The 19,373-nt window shown below is 43.8% G+C and overlaps 1 protein-coding gene across 1 annotated transcript in view; it reads left to right on the top strand.

The window, feature by feature from the left end:
* LOC112224141 (potassium voltage-gated channel subfamily H member 7) overlaps positions 1–19,373 on the top strand; it is a 77,787-nt gene that overhangs the window by 23,804 nt on the left and 34,610 nt on the right. Inside the window, exons 3-6 of the mRNA XM_024387489.2 lie at positions 1,902–2,057; positions 17,960–18,400; positions 18,613–18,633; positions 19,068–19,282. Coding sequence (XP_024243257.2) covers positions 1,902–2,057; positions 17,960–18,400; positions 18,613–18,633; positions 19,068–19,282 — 833 coding nt within the window. The remainder of the gene's footprint in view (positions 1–1,901; positions 2,058–17,959; positions 18,401–18,612; positions 18,634–19,067; positions 19,283–19,373) is intronic.

The raw sequence follows: 19,373 nt of genomic DNA, 5'->3' as shown, positions 1-19,373 counted from the left end.
TGGAGAGAGTAAACCAGGATGTGGGTAGGTTTCTGCGGTCATATTGCCAGGACCGACCGGGGGAGTGGGAGGCGTTCATCCCCTGGGCAGAGATGTCCCAAAACTCCCTCCGCCACTCCTCCACTAACCTCTCTCCTTTCCAGTGCGTACTGGGGTATCAGCCGGTTCTGGCACCTTGGCATCAGAGCCAGATCGAAGCTCCTGCAGTGAACGGATGGTTTAAGTGCTGGGAGGAGGCCTGGGACGCCTAAAACGGGCCGTGAGGCGGAAAAAGGCGGGGGCCGACCATCACCGCAGCGAGGCTCTGGCTCTCGACCCGAAACCTGCCCCTCCGTCTGCCCTGCCGGAAGCTGGGCCCGCGGTTTGTGGGGCCATTCAAAGTCCTGAGGAGACAGAACGAGGTATGCTACAGGTTACAGCTTCCCCCAGATTACCGTATTAATCCCTCGTTCCATGTGTCTCTCCTCAGGCCGTTGGTGGCTGGTCCACTCCAGGAGTCTGAGGTGCGGGAGGTTCCTCCGCCCCCTCTGGACATCGAGGGGGCCCCGGCATATTCTGTTCGAGCCATCCTGGACTCGAGGCGTCGGGCGAGGGGCCTTCAGTACCTCGTGGAGTGAGAGGGGTACGGTCCAGATGAGAGATGCTGGGTGCCGGTGGAGGATATTTTGGACCCTTCGTTGCTACGGGAGTTCCATCGTCTCCATCCGGATCGCCCTGTACCTGGTCCTCCGGGTCGTCCCCGAGGTCGATGTCGGCGCACTGCTGGAGCCGCGCGTCAAGGGGGGGGGTCGACTCCCACCGAAGTCGGTCCCTCTCCTTGTTCGGCGGCGTTTGGCGGTCGACGTCACCGGCTTTCTAGCTACTTTTAATTTTCCATTTGCTTTGTCTTAATCTTACACACCTGGTTTCACTCACCCAATTACCTGTTTATTATTTAACCCTCTGTTCCTTATGTTTGTTTGGGAGTGATTGTTCTTTGTAAATCAGTCCGTTATTTGTGGGCTCGTATATTTGCCTTGTATTTTTGTATTTTGAGTAAAGTACGTTGATTAATCATTTCTGCTGTCCTGCACCTGATTCTCTACACCAGCCACACACAGGACCCGATTACATTCTTCCTTCACTTAAGGAGGCAGCTCAGCAGCACTAGGTCTGGTATGACTCTGTTCTAAGCGTAGTCCTTTCAGTCTTATGTTTCCCAAATTACACCCTATTCCCTAGTGCACTGCTTTTTATCAGAACCCTATGAGCCCTGGCCAAAAGCAGTACACTGTAAGGGGAATAAGGTTCCATTTGGGCACATTCTATGTGTACACTGTGAAGCCCTGGCCTGATATGTGTGCTGTAGCTTGCTGCTCCCACGTGCCTCAGATGTCTGCATTCTCGGCCAATGTTTTGCAAATGCAGGATAGTCTGAGGGCAACATGTTTCACCACTGTGCCTTTAATCGCATAAAGCACGCTACTTATCTAGTGCCGTCTTGGCCAATCAGTGACCCTGTCGAATCCGCGAACTGCCTTACTAGCATATAGCTTGGGGATTCATGATGAACACTTAGCCCTAAGAGGTGATAGCAACATCTTATTACATGATCAATTGCACTAACAGCATAGTTGGAATAATATGGTTGGAATAATAATAATAATTATTATTATTCCAATAATCATGGTTGGAATAATAATAATAATAATGTCGAAGTAATTGTTTCTCTCCTCGGGGGCTTTAGAAAGTATCCAACCCTCAGCGCTATATTATTATTAAAAAGGTGCCTGCTCAGGTTCAGTAGCAGGCGTATGCAAGAACACGGATTACAAGTTATACTGTAGTGGAGCTCAAATATGGAAGGAGAGCATGAGGTACGTCACCTTTTAGACATGGCAGGTTTACTATTTCTCTTCCAGGGTCAGACTTCCAGTGCTACACTCACATAATCCCGGTGAAGAACGAGGAAGGCGTAGTGATGCTGTTCATCCTAAACTTTGATTACGTCCTTGAGGAAGGAAGCAGCGACTCGACAGAGAAACTGAACCACACATCCCCGGAAAGAACTGATTCCGGTGAGTATTTTACCCGATGCACTGCACTGCTCGGTATACTGGTAATGTGGATATGAAATATTACAGTTGTTTTGACTCTTCCCAATACAGAAGGGATGTGCATCAAATGGCTCTCTATTCCCTACGTAGTGCACTACTCAAAGGTAGTGCACTACATAGGGAACGGGGTGCCATTTAGGACGCAACCCTATGTAATGATGTAGGACTGCAGCTAGATCAAGGAGCCCATCCCATAGGAAGCCCTAATTGACTTCCTACCAGTTCCGAAAGACACATTCCACTTCAATAGAAGGGCAATTATACAAGAGGATTCCACTAATTGCGATTATTCATGCTCATCCTCGTCTACATCTGCAAGAGGCTAATTAAGCAAGTTGGAACAAAGCTTAAAGTGGAACAAAGCTTAAAGTAACTGTCCAGTGTTTAATTAATTATATTACCAATAATTAATAATAATATGAGTGAAATAGTTTTCCTTCCAGAAAAAAAGTATTTAAATATATTAAAAAGCTGCTTTTCTGTGTTGGAATGGTGTGGGCTTACCCCAACAATAGAACAGTGTGGGCCATGTATGTGTATGCCAGTCATAAAGATATGAATGCGAGTAGACCGCTGATTGGCCAGCTCAGCCAATGAGCTAACATGACATCATGTTCTATGAGGAAATAGCAAGCATTTTTTAAACCAAAGCAAGTAAATGCTTTGGCCACAAATACCAAGCAATCCCAGCCGAATGAAAACAAAGGGTTTAGAGCTTGGTGTCATTTTCAAACAGATTAAAGAGATGTTTTGGAACTTTGGCGAATTTGAAAGTGACTATTTTCTGCAAGGTGTGAAGTGCCATTTTCCCTATTTAGGGAATATACAACATAATTTGTGTATGAATTAACAGAATATGAACTTTTAAAAGTGATATTTTCACTGGACAGTTCTTTTAACATCTGAAAGACAGATCGCTAGATTGTGTTTCTTTTCACAACGAAACTGAGTAGAAAGCTCAAACGAATAGATAATGGGCTTTATCTATTGACCAGCTGCTTCCATAGGATAAATTAGCACAGATGCACTTTTTAGCGGCAGGAGAGCTTTTGCATGGCCATTTTATTTCACCATTTATTTGGCCTCCACGAATGTGGAATATTGCCATCTCTGCTCTTATTTTTAAATAGAGATAACAGAGCAGTGGTGTTTGAACTGGGAGCTGTGTCTCTTTACCATCTCCTCCACTGCTGTGTGTCAGAGGGTGTAAATGTCAACAAGACATCTCTGCTTGCTTCTGATTGAAGGTTCCCGAGCATCTCCTCTCACTGAGCAAGGCAGAGCCCTCCGCTTGGTTCAGCATGAATCCTGAACACTGCACCCAAGGCGGTGGGGATTGTGTTTCCTCTGTGTGTGTCGTGTGTCAGGTTGCAAAAATTCTGTGAACTTTCAATAAATACCCTGGTTTTCTGGAAAAAGAAAGGGAATTTATTGAAAGGTCCTGGAATTTTGCAACCCTAGTGTGTGTGTGTGTGTGTGTGTGTGTGTGTGTGTGTGTGTGTGTGTGTGTGTGTGTGTGTGTGTGCGTCCGTATGTGCATGTGGGTGTGCGCATGTGTATGTGTGTGTGTGTGTGTGTGTGTGTGTGTGTGTGTGTGTGTGTGTGTGTGTGTTTTTAACATGACTAATCAGAGCTGATCACTTCTTCCGTACTAGAGGTCTTCACTGAAGGGAAAAAGTGCCAAAGAAGGAAGGGACAGATACGCAGGTGGTGTGACAGATCAGTAGACAGATACCACAGGCACACTTATGCTTTATCCATTTTATGGACATAAATGCATAGGCCCAATGTTATTGGCCTCATACAAATATGCTTTCCTTGCAAATTGATTTTAGGGACCATGGGGAGCTAATTATGATCCCATACATACTGTACGATCTCCAGGTATCATAGCAACTAGCACAATAGTACGTGCAAGTGAGAGCATAATCCCTCCTTCACAAAGTCTGCACACAGAACCCACATTCAGGATTTTTTCCAAGATGTCACCAAGACCTGAGCAAATAGAACAGCTGCACATTACCAGGAAAAGAGATGCATTGCACCGTATGAAAATGTATCTTTCCGCTATGCTATTTGTGGGGAAATTACAGTGGTATAGATTCACATAAAATACAATCAATTATTTTAATTTAGGATTCTATTGTCAACTAGATTCACTGGGTGCAACCAAAGAGCTTTCCTCTCATTATGTCTTCCTCTTTGAACCATTTAATTGTAATTTCATACTGAGTTATTGTGACGGATTAATAGCTGCTGTGAGAAATGGAAAATGTATGTGTTTTGAGTAAATGACCCGTAGAAGGCTTAATGGTATAAAGCAGAGAGGCAGCCGCATGCCCTTCTTTCCCAAAGGAAATAAATACTGTAAATTAATGGGGCTGAATCTAAAAGCACATTCAAAATTCAATTCCCATTCTTCTTGCTTCTCAAATATTCTGCTCTTTTGACGTTTCCACAAAACACACAGGAACTGTGTTCTCCAAACAGAACTGGGAACATTGCATTTTGACATAAGCACGAGTAATACACTAAAACAGGCACATAAATCCAATAATTCAGAAGGCTCAGCGAGGATCAAGTGGTCTCTGCCCTACCATTCATAAATCAAAAGCTTCTATCTGCAAGTGACCATTCATACCAAGCAGTCCCAGTTGAATGAAAACTAAACATGTGCCGGAGCACGTGAAGCAGGAGGCCATGACACTCTGCCCCCTAGCAATACTGTATTTAGAAACATGAAATACATGGCTCTGGCTATTGCAAGCTAGCTTATAAAAATAGATGAATCAAAAAAGAAAATACCTCACATAGTAGCTACAGTATGTACCTAATGCAAATATTCATCTGATAAAGCTACAGGATTAGCGGTACCAGTACTTTCTATTACTTCAAATGTACATGTGAAATCCCCCCAAAAAATCACAAGTCTATTAGTAGTTAGCTTCCCATGTTGAAAATCAACTTATACATTGTGTTGCTCGTCATTAGACTAGCCGAGGGAGAGGACGTGTGGTCCACAGATGATTCGAGCAGCGAGGGCTGGAGTAGAAGCTCTGCGCTTAGGGTCATCAAATGAGAAAAAAACGAGAGCAGATGATGACACAGCAGGGTGTGCATTTGCAGTCAGCATGGCAAAATGTCAATGGAAATATCACAGGCCTCGTTTACTATAAAATGCATAACTTCTCAACCTAACTCCTACCCACTGTATTGCAGGGATATTCGATAGCATGAATAATGTATGGATAATGATTAATGTGTGAAAAATGTACGTACAACGTATGGAACCTTTGAAAGGGTCTCTATGAATCAGATAAGTGTCTTATATGAAGTACACCACATTCATACGCAAGCATTATACAGAACTATATGTCTGACAGTGTATATTGTCACATATGTGAGAAACACAGGAATTGTATAAGAATCACATGTGTTGTGTGCTTCCTTATAGGAATTAGGCCATAATCATATAAGATTGGTCTTTACAAATGTGTGTAAATCCTTTTCATTTGGGACATTACAATGTGAGAGTTTACTGCGGCCGTAGCTTTATAAAAGTCTCGGTGTCTTATGAAAGCCCATGTTGACATACAGTACAGTGCATTCGGAAAGTTTTGAAACGCCTTGACTTCACACCACGGCTGAAGTGGTGTAAAGCCTCGCCTCAGCCTGAGGTTTTAAGGATCTCTCTGTACTTTGCTCAGTTCATCTTTCCCTCGAACCTGACTAGTCTCCCAGTCCCTGTGGCTGAAAAACATCTCCACAGCATGATAATGCCACCACCATGCTTCACCGTAGCGATGGTGCCAGATTTCCTCCAGACCTGACTCTTGGTATGCAGGCCAAAGAGTTCAATCTCGGTTTCATCACACCAGAGAATATTGTTTCTCATGGTCTGAGAGTCCTTTATGTGCCTTTTGGCAAACTCCAAGTGAGCTTTCATGTGCCTTTTACGGAGGAGTGGCTACTGTCTGGCCACTCTACCACAAAGGCCTGATTGGTGGAGTGCTGCAGAAATGGTTTTCCTTCTGGAAGGTACTCCCATCTCCACAGAGGAACTTTGGAGCTCTGTCAGAATGACCATCGGGTTCTTGGTCACCTCCCTGACCAAGGCCCTTCTCCCTCAATTGCTCACTTTGGCCAGGAGGCCAGCTCTAGGAAAAGTCTGGTGGTTCCAAACTTCTTCCATTTAAGAATGATTGAGGCCACTGTGTTATTTGGGACCTACAATGCTGCAATGTTTTGGTACCCTTCCCCAGATCTGTGCCTCGACACAATCCTGTCTCTGCACGCTACAGACAATTTCTTCGACCTCATGGTTTGGTTTTTGCTCGGACCCTATATGCCTTTCCAAATCATGTCCAATCAATTGAATTTACCACAGGTGGACTCCAATCAAGTTGTAGAAACATCTCAAGGATGATCAATGGAAATAGGATGCACCTGAGCTCAATTTCAAGTCTCACAGCAAAGGGTCTGAATACTTATGTAAATAAGGTATTTTCGTTTTTTTTTTTTTTATAGAAATGTGCAAAAAATTCTGAAAACCTGCTTTGTCATTATGGGGTATTGTGTGTAGATGTATTTATTTGTATTTATTCCATTTTAGAATAAGGCTGTAACGAAACAAAATGTAGAAAAAGTCAAGAGGTCTGAATACTTTCCGAAAGCACTGTGTATGTGACTGCATTTGTTGTACATAAAGTCCACTGATTGTTTTATGAAAAAATGTACTTTGTCTCTTTGAATAGTATTTACATGTATACATCTTTACATAATGTCCTTCTAGCTCGATGATTGTCACTCCATTATGAAAAGGGGATTGCCAGGCCCCAGGAAGCCCACAGGAAGGTCAAGGTGTGGTGGATGCGGGACTGGGGGTTCATGACTGCTGTTGTCCACCTCCTGTGGAAAGAGAGCATAAACAAAATGTCTTTAGCATACTCCAAAGTGTTACATTTATTTAATGTTTTATTTGACCTTTATTTAACTAGGCAAATCAGTTAAGTACAAATTCTTATTCACAATGAAGGCCTACCAAAAGGCAAAAGGCCTCCTGCAATATAACTACAGGACAAGACACACATCACAACAAGAGGGACAACACTACATAAAGATAGACCAAAGACAACAACATAACAAGGTAGCAACACATGACAACACATCATGGTAGCAACACAACATAACAACAACATGGTCGCAACACAACATGGTAGCAGCACAAAACATGTTACAAACAGGTAGAGACAACAATACATCACACAAAGCAGCCACAGCTGTCAGTAAGTGTCCATGATTGAGTCTTTGAATGAAGAGATTGAGATAAAACTGTCCAGTTTGAGTGCTGGTTTCAGTCGCTAGCTGCAGCGAACTGAAAAGAGGAGCGACCCAGGGATGTATGTGCTTTGTGGACCTTTAACAGAATGTGACTGGCGGAACGGGTGTCGTATGTGGAGAATGAGGGCTGCAGTAGATATCTCAGATAAGGGGGAGTGAGGCCTAAGAGGGTTTTATAAATAAGCATCAACCAGTGGGTCTTGCGACGGGTATAAGGAGATGACCAGTTTACAGAGGAGTATAGAGTGCAGTGATGTGTCCTATAAGGGACATTGGTGGCAAATCTGATGGCTGAATGGTAAAGAACAACTAGCCGCTCGAGAGCACCCTTACCTGCCGATCTATAAATTATGTCTCTGTAATCAAGGTCATCTGAATCAGGGTTAGTGTGGCAGCTGGGGTGAAAGAGGAGCGATTACGATAGAGGACTGTCAAAATATATATATATATATATATATATATATATATAAATATATATATATATATATTATTTATTTTACCTTTATTTAACCAGGTAGGCCAATTGACAACAAGTTCTCATTTACAACTGCGACCTGGCCAAGATAAAGCAAAGCAGTGCGACACAAACAACACAGAGTTACACATGGGATAAACAAACGTACAGTCAATAACACAATAGAAAAATCTATATACCGTAATTGCTGGACTATTAAGCGCACCCGAATATAAACCGCACCCACTGAATTAATTATGTATTTTGTACATAAATAAGCCGCACATGTCTATAAGCCGCAGGTGCCTACCGGTACATTGAAACAAATGAACTTTACACAGCCTTTAAACGAAACACGGCTTGTAACAAAAATAAATAGGCTTTAACGAAACACGGCTTGTAACAAAAATAAATAGGCCTTTAAACGAAACACGGCTTGTAACAAAAATAAATAGGCTTTAACGAAACACGGCTTGTAACAAAAATAAATAGGCCTTTAAACGAAACACGGCTTGTAACAAAAATAAATAGGCTTTAACGAAACACGGCTTGTAACAAAAATAAATAGGCCTTTAAACGAAACACAGCTTGTAACAAAAATAAATAGGCTTTAATGAAACACGGCTTGTAACAAAAATAAATAGGCTTTAACGAAACACGGCTTGTAACAAAAATTAAACAGTAGCCTACCAGTAAAGTCAATGGTCACTATCTTCCTCCTCCTGTGCACTGAAACCACTGAAGTCATCTCCTTCGGTGTCGGAGTTGAATAGCCTCAGAATTGCTTCATCCGATGTTGGATCGTTTTCATTGTCGCTCTCGTCACTTTCATCCGGAGGCAAATACCCCGCTGAGCTCATGCTGCCCCTTCAACACGCAGCAGTCCAGCCTTTCGAAACCCGTTGATGATAGTGGATTTTTTGACAATGCTCCTAGCTGTCAGGACCCACTGGCAGACTTGACCATAAGTTGCTCTTCACATGCGGCCCGTTTTAGTGAAGGATTTCTCCCCACTTGTCATCCAAGCCTCCCACTGAACAAGGAGCGCCACCTTAAATGCACGATTTACACTGATGTCGAGTGGCTGCAAATACTTTGGGCCATCTGCTTTTTTTCCCTCTGAAAGGTTTGTTGTCTTTTTAAACTGAGTCAGTTCCTCACGCTGCTGTTTACAAAGTCTTATAATCAACTCATTAAGGCCAAGCTCCCATGCAGCAGCTCTATTTCCTTTTCCAACAGCCAGATCGATCGCCTTCAACTTGAAAGCTGCATCATATGCATTTCTCCGTGTCTTTGCCATAATGAGGGTGACAAAATTACTACCGTAATCAGAATGATGGGAAGTTTGAGCGCGCTCGATTTACGTCACATTATGTGATGGTGCTCAGTTTTTTGGCGGCATGAATCTTGTGAAAGCGGGAAAAATCCATAAATTAGCCGCGTCATTGTATAAACCGCGAGGTTCAAAGTGTGGGAATAAAGTAGCGGCTTATAGTCCGGAAATTACGGTATAGTGTGTGCAAATGTAGTACGATCAGGGAGGTAAGGCAACAAATAGGCCATAGTGGCAAAATAATTAAAATTTAGCAATTAAACACTGGAGAGATAGATGTGCAGAAGATGAATGTGTAAGTAGAAATACTGGGGTGCAAAGGAGCAAAAAAATAAATAACAATATGGGGATGAGGGAGTTGCGTGGACTATTTACAGATGGGCTGTGTACAGGTGCAATGATCGGTAAGCTGCTCTGACAGCTGATGCTTAAAGTTAGTGAGGGAGATATAAGACTCCAGCTTCAGTGATTTTTGCAATTCGTTCCAGTCATTGGTAGCAGAGAACTGGAAGGAAAGGTGGCCAAAGGAGGAGTTGGCTTTGGGGATGACCAGTGAAATATACCTGCTGGAGCGCGTGCTACGGGTGGGTGCTGCCATGATGACCAGTGAGCTGAGATAAGGCGGAGCTTTACCTAGCAAATACTTATAGATGACCTGGAGCCAGATAAATGCAGAGCCTTTCAAAACTTTATGAAAAATAAGAGTGGGAATTTGCACATAAAGCTGTGCACCTGGTTTACCATCATGTAAACAACTAGATATTCAGGATCAATATTCTGATTCTATTCTCAAACCTAGTACTTTGCTCATGTGAACCTTACAGAAGATTTGGCTATGATTGTGTTAGTGGATTTGTCATTTCTGTGATATGATCAATCAATTTAATAACCACTAGCAATCTCAGCATCATCTTCAATTTCTTCTCAGAGTTGTCATCAGCCCATGCAATGCTGGAGGCATAGATGAATCAAGTAAACTCTATGCTGCTGCCGCTTATATAGAATCACTGATGAGCCATCACATAACCTCAATTAGAGACATCTGTTGTTTAAAACTGACTGAGCATCAGCTGACAAAAGACTACACTGTATTGTAATGTGTACAACTGAAAATTGTCGGTGTGAAAACCCAGGCAGGTAGATGGCCATCTGGGGAGATGGTTCCAGCCATTTACGAACAACATGTTTGGCCCAACAGATACACTCAATGATGGGTTAGACCTATTGTTTGTAAACTGCTGGAACCATCAACCTTGTCACCTACCTACTTGTTAATCCACAGGGCAGAACCTAGAGAGACATCTTCCTTACAGACCATAAGAGTGATGATGCCAATCTATTACATGACATACAGTACATGGCCAAAAGTATGTGGTCACCCCTTCAAATTAGTGTATTCGGCTATTTCAGCCACACCCATTGCTGACAGGTGTATAAAATCAAACACACAGACATGCAATCTCCATAGACAAACATTGGCAGTAGAATGGCCCATACTGAAGAGCTCAGTGACTTTTAACATGGCATCGTCATAGGATGCCACCTTCCTAACAAGTCAGTTCATCAACTTTCTATCCTGCTGGAGCTGCCCAGGTCAACTGTAAGTGCTGTTATTGTGAAATGGAAACATCTAGGAGCAACAACGGCCGCGGAGTGGTAGGCCACAAAAGTTCACAGAACAGGACCGCACACAAGCCTAAGATCACCATGCACAATGCCAAGCGTCGACTGGAGTGGTCTAAAGTTCGCCACCATTGGACTCTGGAGCAGTGGAAACGCGTTCTCTGGAGTGATGAATCACGCATCTGGCAGTCCGACGGACAAATCTGGGTATGGTGGATGCCAGGAGAACGCTACCTGCCCCCATGCATAGTGCCAACTGTACAGTTTGGTGGAGGAGAAAAAGTGGTCTGGGTCTGTTTTTCATGTTTCGGGCTAGGCTGTCACCTTCGTTGTAGAAATGAGCGGACCAAGGCGCAGCGTGAGTAGAGTTCCACATATTTATTGAGGTGAAACTTCAAACAAAGAATAAACAAATGTGCAGTTCGTAGCGCACATAGCACTAAACAGAAACAATATCCCACAACGCAGGTGCAAAAAGGGACACACTAAGTATGATCCCCAATTAGAGGTCACGATATTCAGCTGCCTCCAATTGGGAACCATACTCACACACCAACATAGAACTAAAATAATTAGAAAAAAACCTAGTCACGCTCTGACCTATTACACCATAGAGGTCCCCGAGTGCTCTCTATGGTCAGGGCGTGACAGGGCGTGACTCCGACCACAAAACCTGAACCTAGATGGGGTGGGGTTAGGGTGGGCAGCTATCATCGGTGGCGGCTCCGGTGCGGGACGTAGCACCCGCTCAGACTGCGGATCCGGCCATGAAGCCGGGCTGAACGCCGTGCCTGGACTGAGCACCGGCGCAGAGGAAGGCTCCGGCCATGGAGCGGGACTGGACTCCATGCCTGGACTGGGCACTGGCGCAGAGAAAGGCTCCAGCCATGGCACCGGCGCAGGAAGCTCCGGGCCGTGGACCGTCACTGGAGGCTCTGGACTGTAGACCATTGCTGGAGACTCAGGGCTGGTGACACACACTTCAGGGCGAGTACGGGGAGCCGGCACAGGACGTACCGGACTGGGAAAGCGCACTGGAGGCCTGGTGCGTGGAGCCGGCACAGGTTTCACCGGACTGATGACACACTGTGGGGAGCCGGCACATGACGTACCGGGCTGGGAAGGCGCACTAGAGGCCTGGTGCGTGGAGCCGGCACAGGTTTCACCGGACTGATGACACGCTCTTCTGGGCGAGTGTGGGGAGCCGGCACAGGATGAGAAGGGCAAATTTGCTGTAGAATACACCTAACCAACATCTCTCTCCAATATCCCTCCTCACACTGCTCCATCAACTCCCCGACGGTCTCTGGCTCTCTCCTCGGCTCGACCGACCGCCCCTTGTGCCCCCCAAAAAAAGATCTTGGGGTTTCTGTGGCCGTGGACCCCGGCGTCATCGCTTTTCCTCCAGGGCACGCTGCTTGGTCCTGTAATGGTGGGATATTCTGTCACGTTCGTTGTAGAAATGAGCAGACCAAGGCGCAGCGTGAGTAGACTCTGACCTATTACACCATAGAGAACCCCGAGGGCTCTCTATGGTCAGGGTGTGACATAGGCCCCTTAGTTCCAATGAAGATGATTCTGTACCTCCAACTGTGTGGCAACAGTTTGGGGAAGGCCCCTTCCTGTATCAGCATGACAATGCCCCCGTGCACAAAGCGCTGTCCATCCAGAAATGGTTTGTCGAGATCGGTGTGGAAGCAGCAATGAGTCCATTTGATCTCATCATCATGATCTGTATGATCCATGATATTAAAGAGATTCTCTGGTATATTTCTATACTTTTTAGCCAGAAGTACTGAAAGTTGCACTCACAAGCCAAAAGTGATCCCTGTAAATTGCGTACTACATCACAGGTCATTTTTCCCTCTCTTGCTCTGCTGTGGGCACATCATGCTAGGTGTCACTCATATAGCGAGGGGCTGAAGCTCATTGGCTGAAATCGAATTGCTCGGTGGATGGCCCACGTGGGGGAAAATATAGTGACAGCTTCCAGCAAAGAAGTTGCTTCTAAACTAGTTATTTTGTGGCTAATTGAGGTAAGACAGTAATTCTGCTCATAGATACTTAGTAGTCACCAAAGTTCCAGAGCATGTCTTTAACCAGTACTATACATCTTACAGAGGCATAGCTGGGCTAGGCTACTACCAAAAAAGCTATATGTAGGGGTATGGTGGCAAAATTACAGTAATTTTCCCAAAATTCCCATGTTTTCTTTCATTCTAGTTGAAGGATTCCTGATTTCCTGCTTATTGTAAGCTAAGTGTTTTGATAACTTTCAAATGTAGTGCCAGGTCCATGTAGAATGAACAACTCTTTACATGATACCATACTGTAGAAGCAGTGTTTTGCTAATATAACAATATGTACATTTCATTGTTATTCCCAGCCGATACAGATAATGTGCCTATCGACATTTTATCTGCTGGTAATGGGGCTACCTTGTCAAACATGTCAGAGTGGTCATATACCTTCCTGTGTGATGTCCCTTATACAACAGGAGTTCCCTGATCCTGGTGCAGAATACACAGGGTTTCTCCCTCCCCATATTGACTGATACCATTCAATTAAATTATTTTAAAAAGACAATACAGGTAAAAGTTGTGTCTACTAAAATGATTATGCCGAGTGCCAGGTCTCTCGCCATTCAGACAGTATCAAGCCTATGTCTATCAGTCTGGACTTCATCACACCCCCTTGCAAGTCCCCATGTGCTGGCTCCATACATGTTTATATGAACACATACACACATAATCACTGTTCTATTACAGTACCAATGGCAGTTAAGATAGTACATTGTGTGTCATATACGTATTACATATGATGACGTTTGAACAAGTCAGACTAAACCTACCCAATTCTGATCTCCCCATCTACAACCATTGGTGAGCAGGGAAGAGGTGAGGCTGGAGGTGAGGCTTGTAAATGGTTTGACATTATACGCATCTAAGAATAATATCAGTTTACATCAATTTTGTTTCACAATTGGGTTATCAAATGCATCAAAGTAATGAAGAGGGTTACTTTCTGTATTTGTACAAATGATGAGCCTGTGAAATCTGTTGCAGAGGGAGACTGGCAACAACGGAGGAGGTGTCACAAGGGTACTTGTGTCGCATAACACTTTTATTCTGAGATCTTGCCTGACAAGCTGTGAAAATCGCAAGTGAACGGTGAATGAAATGATTTTAAGGTCACTAAACCATTGCAATGACATTGCTGGACATGTTATGATACCCACCTTTGCTCCATCTGGTAGGTCCCGGCATCCGTTTATGGGAACCAGGGGATCAGTCTGGCACCCAGCTGTGCACTTTGTCTAACAGAACAACAGGGTCAACGATTGTCATCATCCTTCAATCATTAGCATGGCTTGAGAAAGAACGTAATATCCTTTGGAAGCTAATTCTATTCTTTACAGATGTAGACTAACTGGATCCAGATTGGATTAGCTTCAGGCAGTTGCTATGGCCCTGGGTTGGTTTGATGTTTGTTGCTGCTAGTTAGTACACTGTTGCAGCCAGATATGAGTTAGCTAGTACCACAATAGCTGCATCCAATATTTATTTGTGACCTAGACATGGTTTGCACCTTGGTTGACACTAACTTAGAGTGGCATGGAAATACGATGGCATTGCCAAAGTATGCAAGTAATTAGTAGGAAACAAATTTGCCATATTATGACGTCGTCAAATTTACTTTAGAGAGATAGTAATGTTGCCATTACTGTTACAGGCAAAGTTGGTAAAAAAATAACCGGCAATGCTAATGTTAGCTAGCTAAAATATTAGTGGTCCCCTCAATCTTAGTTGGCTAGCTAAAGTTATTCTTCATCTAAAGTCAACCTGGTGTCATCACAATCATGACAAATGGTTTTCTTACTAATTATTTGACTTCTTTTGAAATGTTATCGTGTTTCCAAGCCAAATCCAAGTTTTATTGAGGTAGGGTATTGTTAGCCAGCTAGCTAGTTGGTAGCTAGCTAGCTAATGTCAGCTATGCTAGCAATGATAGTGATAATGATTCTCAAAATATACAGTGAATTCGGAAAGTATTCAGACCCCTTTACTTTTTACACATTTTATTACGTTACAGCCTTATTCTAAAATGTATTAAATAGTTTTTTGGGAAGTTGAACCTTCACCCCAGTCTGAGGTCCTGAGGGTTCTGGAGCAGGTTTTCATCGAGGATCTCTCTGTACTTTGCTCCATTCATCTTTCCCTCAAACCTGACTAGTCTCACAGTCGCTGCCGCTGAAAAACATCCCCACAGCATGATGCTGCCACCACTATGCTTCACCGTAGGGATGGAGCCAGGTTTCTCTCCAGACATGACGTTTGGCATTCAGGCCAAAGAGATCAATCTTGGTTTCATCAGACCAGAGCATCTTGTTTCTCATGATCTCAGAGTCTTTGGGTTCCTTTTGGCAAACTCCAAGCGGGCTGTCTTGTGTCATTTACTGAGGAGTGGATTCCGTCTGGCCACTACCATAAAGGCCCCATTGGTGGAGTACTGCCTTCTGTAAGGTTCTCCCATCTCCACAGAGGAACTCTGGAGCTATATTAGAGTGACCATCGAGTTCTTGGTCACCTCCCTAACCAAGTCCCTTCTCCCTCAATTGCTCAGTTTGGCCAGGAGGCCAGCTCTAGGAAGAGTCTGGTGGTTCCAAACTTCTTCCATTTAAGAATGATGGAGGCCACTGTGTTGTTGGGGACCTTCAATGCTGTACCCTTCCCCAGATCTGTGCCTCAACACAATCCTGTCTCAGAGCTCTGCAGACAATTCCTTCGACTTCATCACTTGGCTTTTGCTCTGACATACAGTGTCAACTGTGGGACCTTATATTGACAGGTGTGTGCCTTTCCAAATCATGTCCAATCAATTGAATTTACCACAGCTGGATTCCAATTAAGTTGTAGGAATGTCTCAAGGATGATCAATGGAAACAGGATGCAGGATGCAGCTGAATTGAGCCGGCTCAATTTAGAGTCTCATAGCATAGGGGCTGAATACCGATGAACAAAACCTCCTCACCAGTTATTGTGGCCACTTTTTCAGGATCCAATCCTTCTTTTTTCTCCGCATCTTCTCCCCTTTTAACTTTGCCACCTAGAATTGTTCAAATTAGATAAGTTCAATGTGTCATAAATAATTCTCCAAAGTTCAAATGACCCAGCCAGAAATTTTTATTTGAGTTAGGACTGAAGATATTGACTCTGGCTTAGCTTACAAGACTACAAATAATACATACATAGAATTAGAATGGGTTTCCCAAACTCTGACCTGCCCCCCCACTACTCACCAGTTATTGTTGCCACTTTTTCAGGATCCAATCCTTCTTTTTTCTCCGCATCTTCTCCCCTTTTAGCTTTGCGACCTAGAATTGTATTTCTAGATGGCAAAGCCAAAGAACACCATCCCAACCGTGAAGCACGGGGTGGCAGAATCATGTTGTGGGAGTGCTTTGCTGCAGGAGGGACTGGTGCACTTCACAAAATAGATGGCATCATGAGGAGGAAAATTATGTGAATATATTGAAGCAACATCTCAAGACATCAGTCAGGAAGATAAAGCTTGGTCGCAAATGGGTCTTCCAAATGGACAATGACCCCAAGCATACTTCCAAAGTCAAGGTATTGGAGTGGCCATCACAAAGCCCTGACCTCAATTCCATAGAAAATTTCTGGGCAGAACTGAAAAAGTGTGTGAGAGCAAGGAGGCCTGCAAACCTGACTCAGTTACACCAGCTCTGTCAGGAGGAATGGGCCAAAATTCACCTAACGTATTGTGGGAAGCTTGTGGAAGGCTACCCGAAACATTTGACCCAAGTTAAACAATTTAAAGGCAAAGCTACCAAATACTAATTGAGTGTATGTAAACTTCTGACCCACTGGGAATGTGATGAAATAAAGTAAAGCTCAAATAAATCATTCTCTACTATTATTCTGACATTTCACATTCTTAAAATAAAGTGGTGATCCTAACTGACCTAAAACGTGGAATTTTTACTAAGATTAAATGTCAGGAATTGTGGAAACAAAGTTTAAATGTATTTGGCTAAGGTGTATGTAAACTTCCGACTTCAACTGTAGGCCCTTTTCAAAGAGATTAGTTGGTTTTTAGGGGCAGTCGAAACAAGCAGAACTTCAGAAGTCTTCCCTCTTCCGCCTACTTCCCTCAGGCATCTAATATGATTGTAAACGGAGACACCTACAATATAGACACTGAGGCATGTATCACTATGTAAATTGCAGACCTCCTGCCATTAGGGGCTATTTCAGAGACCTGTCCAAGAGCCCTGTTGAGTATGATGGCTTTATTGTGTGTTAGGGTTGTTGTAACATCAGCGCATGTGGCCCGGAGAATGGAAACAGATGGCAGTAACATTATGTATGGAGGGTGCTGAACGATGGCTGCCTCATATTCATGAGTGAGCCTGGGGCTCACTTTCAACCCTTCTTCCATTGCTAATGATCCTAAACTACAGTTCCCTCCCAAGGTGGAGTCTATATTGTGCCTGTGTGTCCTCTCTGAAGATGTTACTGGACAGTGGGCACACATGAGATGGGATACTGGACAGGACACACCAACTCTCTCAGTTAAATTAAGTGTTTCAACTTACAGTATACCCTTGAACGCGGTATGATGGATAATGATACCCTGCAGTGTACAAAGTTGATCAAAGTTGAATTAATGAATCATCAAAGAAGACAGAACACTACATATATGATAGGCATAACTGCAGTATGCACACTATGCACTGAGGGGTAATGAGCCAACCAAGGTGATTCAGTCACGTACCACTGAATGCCATTGGATGAAAAGGTTGATTCTCCTGCTTTCCTTCCCCTGTTTGATCATGAACACATATAAGGTAATCTAATTATAGATTTCCACACAGTCAGAGAAATGAAAGTGCACCTTCCAACTCAAAGAACGGTAATGAGATTTGCATTAATTGAAAATGTGACTGAATTGACTGAAGAGTTGTTGCTATTGCTTGTGATTTAGATCCTTGACATTCTGTTTTGAAGTCTAAAATCATACTTTTGTGTCACTTCTTCAGTTGATTGTTTACTGCAGGAATAAACACGTCCAACATCTTCTGTTGTTTAGGAAAGGGACGATTCTTCCGATTCCGCCAGGCTGCCTTGAGTCTGGTCTCCAACAAACAGTCTCTTCCACAAGAGGACCCAGATGCCGTCATGGTGGACTCACCCTCCTCCTCGGTGGCTCTGACCAATTTCCAGTCACCTCCGACCAAGGAAAACTGCAGCCCCACCAATGCCAAAGACACACGGGCCCTCATCAGCTCCAGCCACCACTCCTCCCAGGCCAGTTTGCATGGACCCGGACCCCTGAGCCACTCCTCTCCCAAGCAGTACCCCTGGGAAAGGCTGTACCAGACGGAGGCGCACCAATCCACCACCTGCCTGGCACACACCATCTCCAGAGGCAGCATCAGCGGGAGTAGCATGAGGCGAGCGTCCTCCGTCCACGACATAGAAGGCTTCAGCAACTCCAAGAGCATGTTCAGGGACCGACACGCAAGTGAAGGTAAAGTAGGATAATGAAATGTCTAATGAAAGCCTTGTGGTACCTAGATTTAGAATGGGGGACAGAGCTATTGTCATCTATGTGAATAGAGAATGCTCCTTGCTCAATAATTGTGTATGATAGTATGCTATCACAGATTTACGTCAGCATTATCTGCATCCACAGTACTATGTATTTCTCTCTTCCTCTCACCTGTATAATGCTGCTTTTAGACAATGGTCGCTATATCCGAGGTAACGATGTGTTCTCTGACCATGCTTGATGTGCACTGGACCGTTTGAAGCATGTATCCTAATCAAGACAATTGCCCTCAATTATGATTATTTCGCCCTGAAATTCTACTCTCAATGGAAGTGCTGCACTTGAGAATGTGTTGTGACTTAGACATTTAGGTGTGGTAACGTTTTTGTCATGTCAGCTTATTTTAAATGTTTTTGATGATTGATCAACACCTCTTGAATGAAAGCCTGCTTCCTCAACTGATTGCTCATATTGCCATCCCCACCCAACACCTGCATGAAAGACAGCCATTTTGCTTTATTGGGGGGGGATCAGCTCTGTCAGCTTCCCATGAATACTACTGCATGCTCTTTACTGGAGCTGTGCTATACTGTATTACCACCTCTCTCTCTATAGTCAATTCCTTTGGGTTTTCTTCACGTTCTAGGTCCGTTCAATCATTTCAAGTCCAGTTTGCTGGGTTCCACCTCGGAGTCCAACATCAACAAGTACAGCACCATCAACAAGATCCCGCTGATTGCGCTCAACTTCACAGAGCGGAATAACGAAAATAAGGCACAATCTCCTCCATCGTCAGAAAACACTATCATAGCACCCAAGGTCAAGGACAGAACGCACAACGTCACTGAAAAAGTCACACAGGTGAGACAGTTGACGCCATTTGTATGGAAAGCACATTTGACTGTTGTAACATTTGTTGGTATAATCAAATTAAAATATTTTTTTATTTTTT

Source organism: Oncorhynchus tshawytscha, linkage group LG03 (assembly GCF_018296145.1).
Source record: "Oncorhynchus tshawytscha isolate Ot180627B linkage group LG03, Otsh_v2.0, whole genome shotgun sequence".
In the NCBI taxonomy this organism is placed as follows: Eukaryota; Metazoa; Chordata; class Actinopteri; order Salmoniformes; family Salmonidae; genus Oncorhynchus; species Oncorhynchus tshawytscha.
The sequence above is the reverse complement of the archived record's forward strand: the minus strand, read 5'-3'. Positions and strand labels throughout refer to the sequence as shown.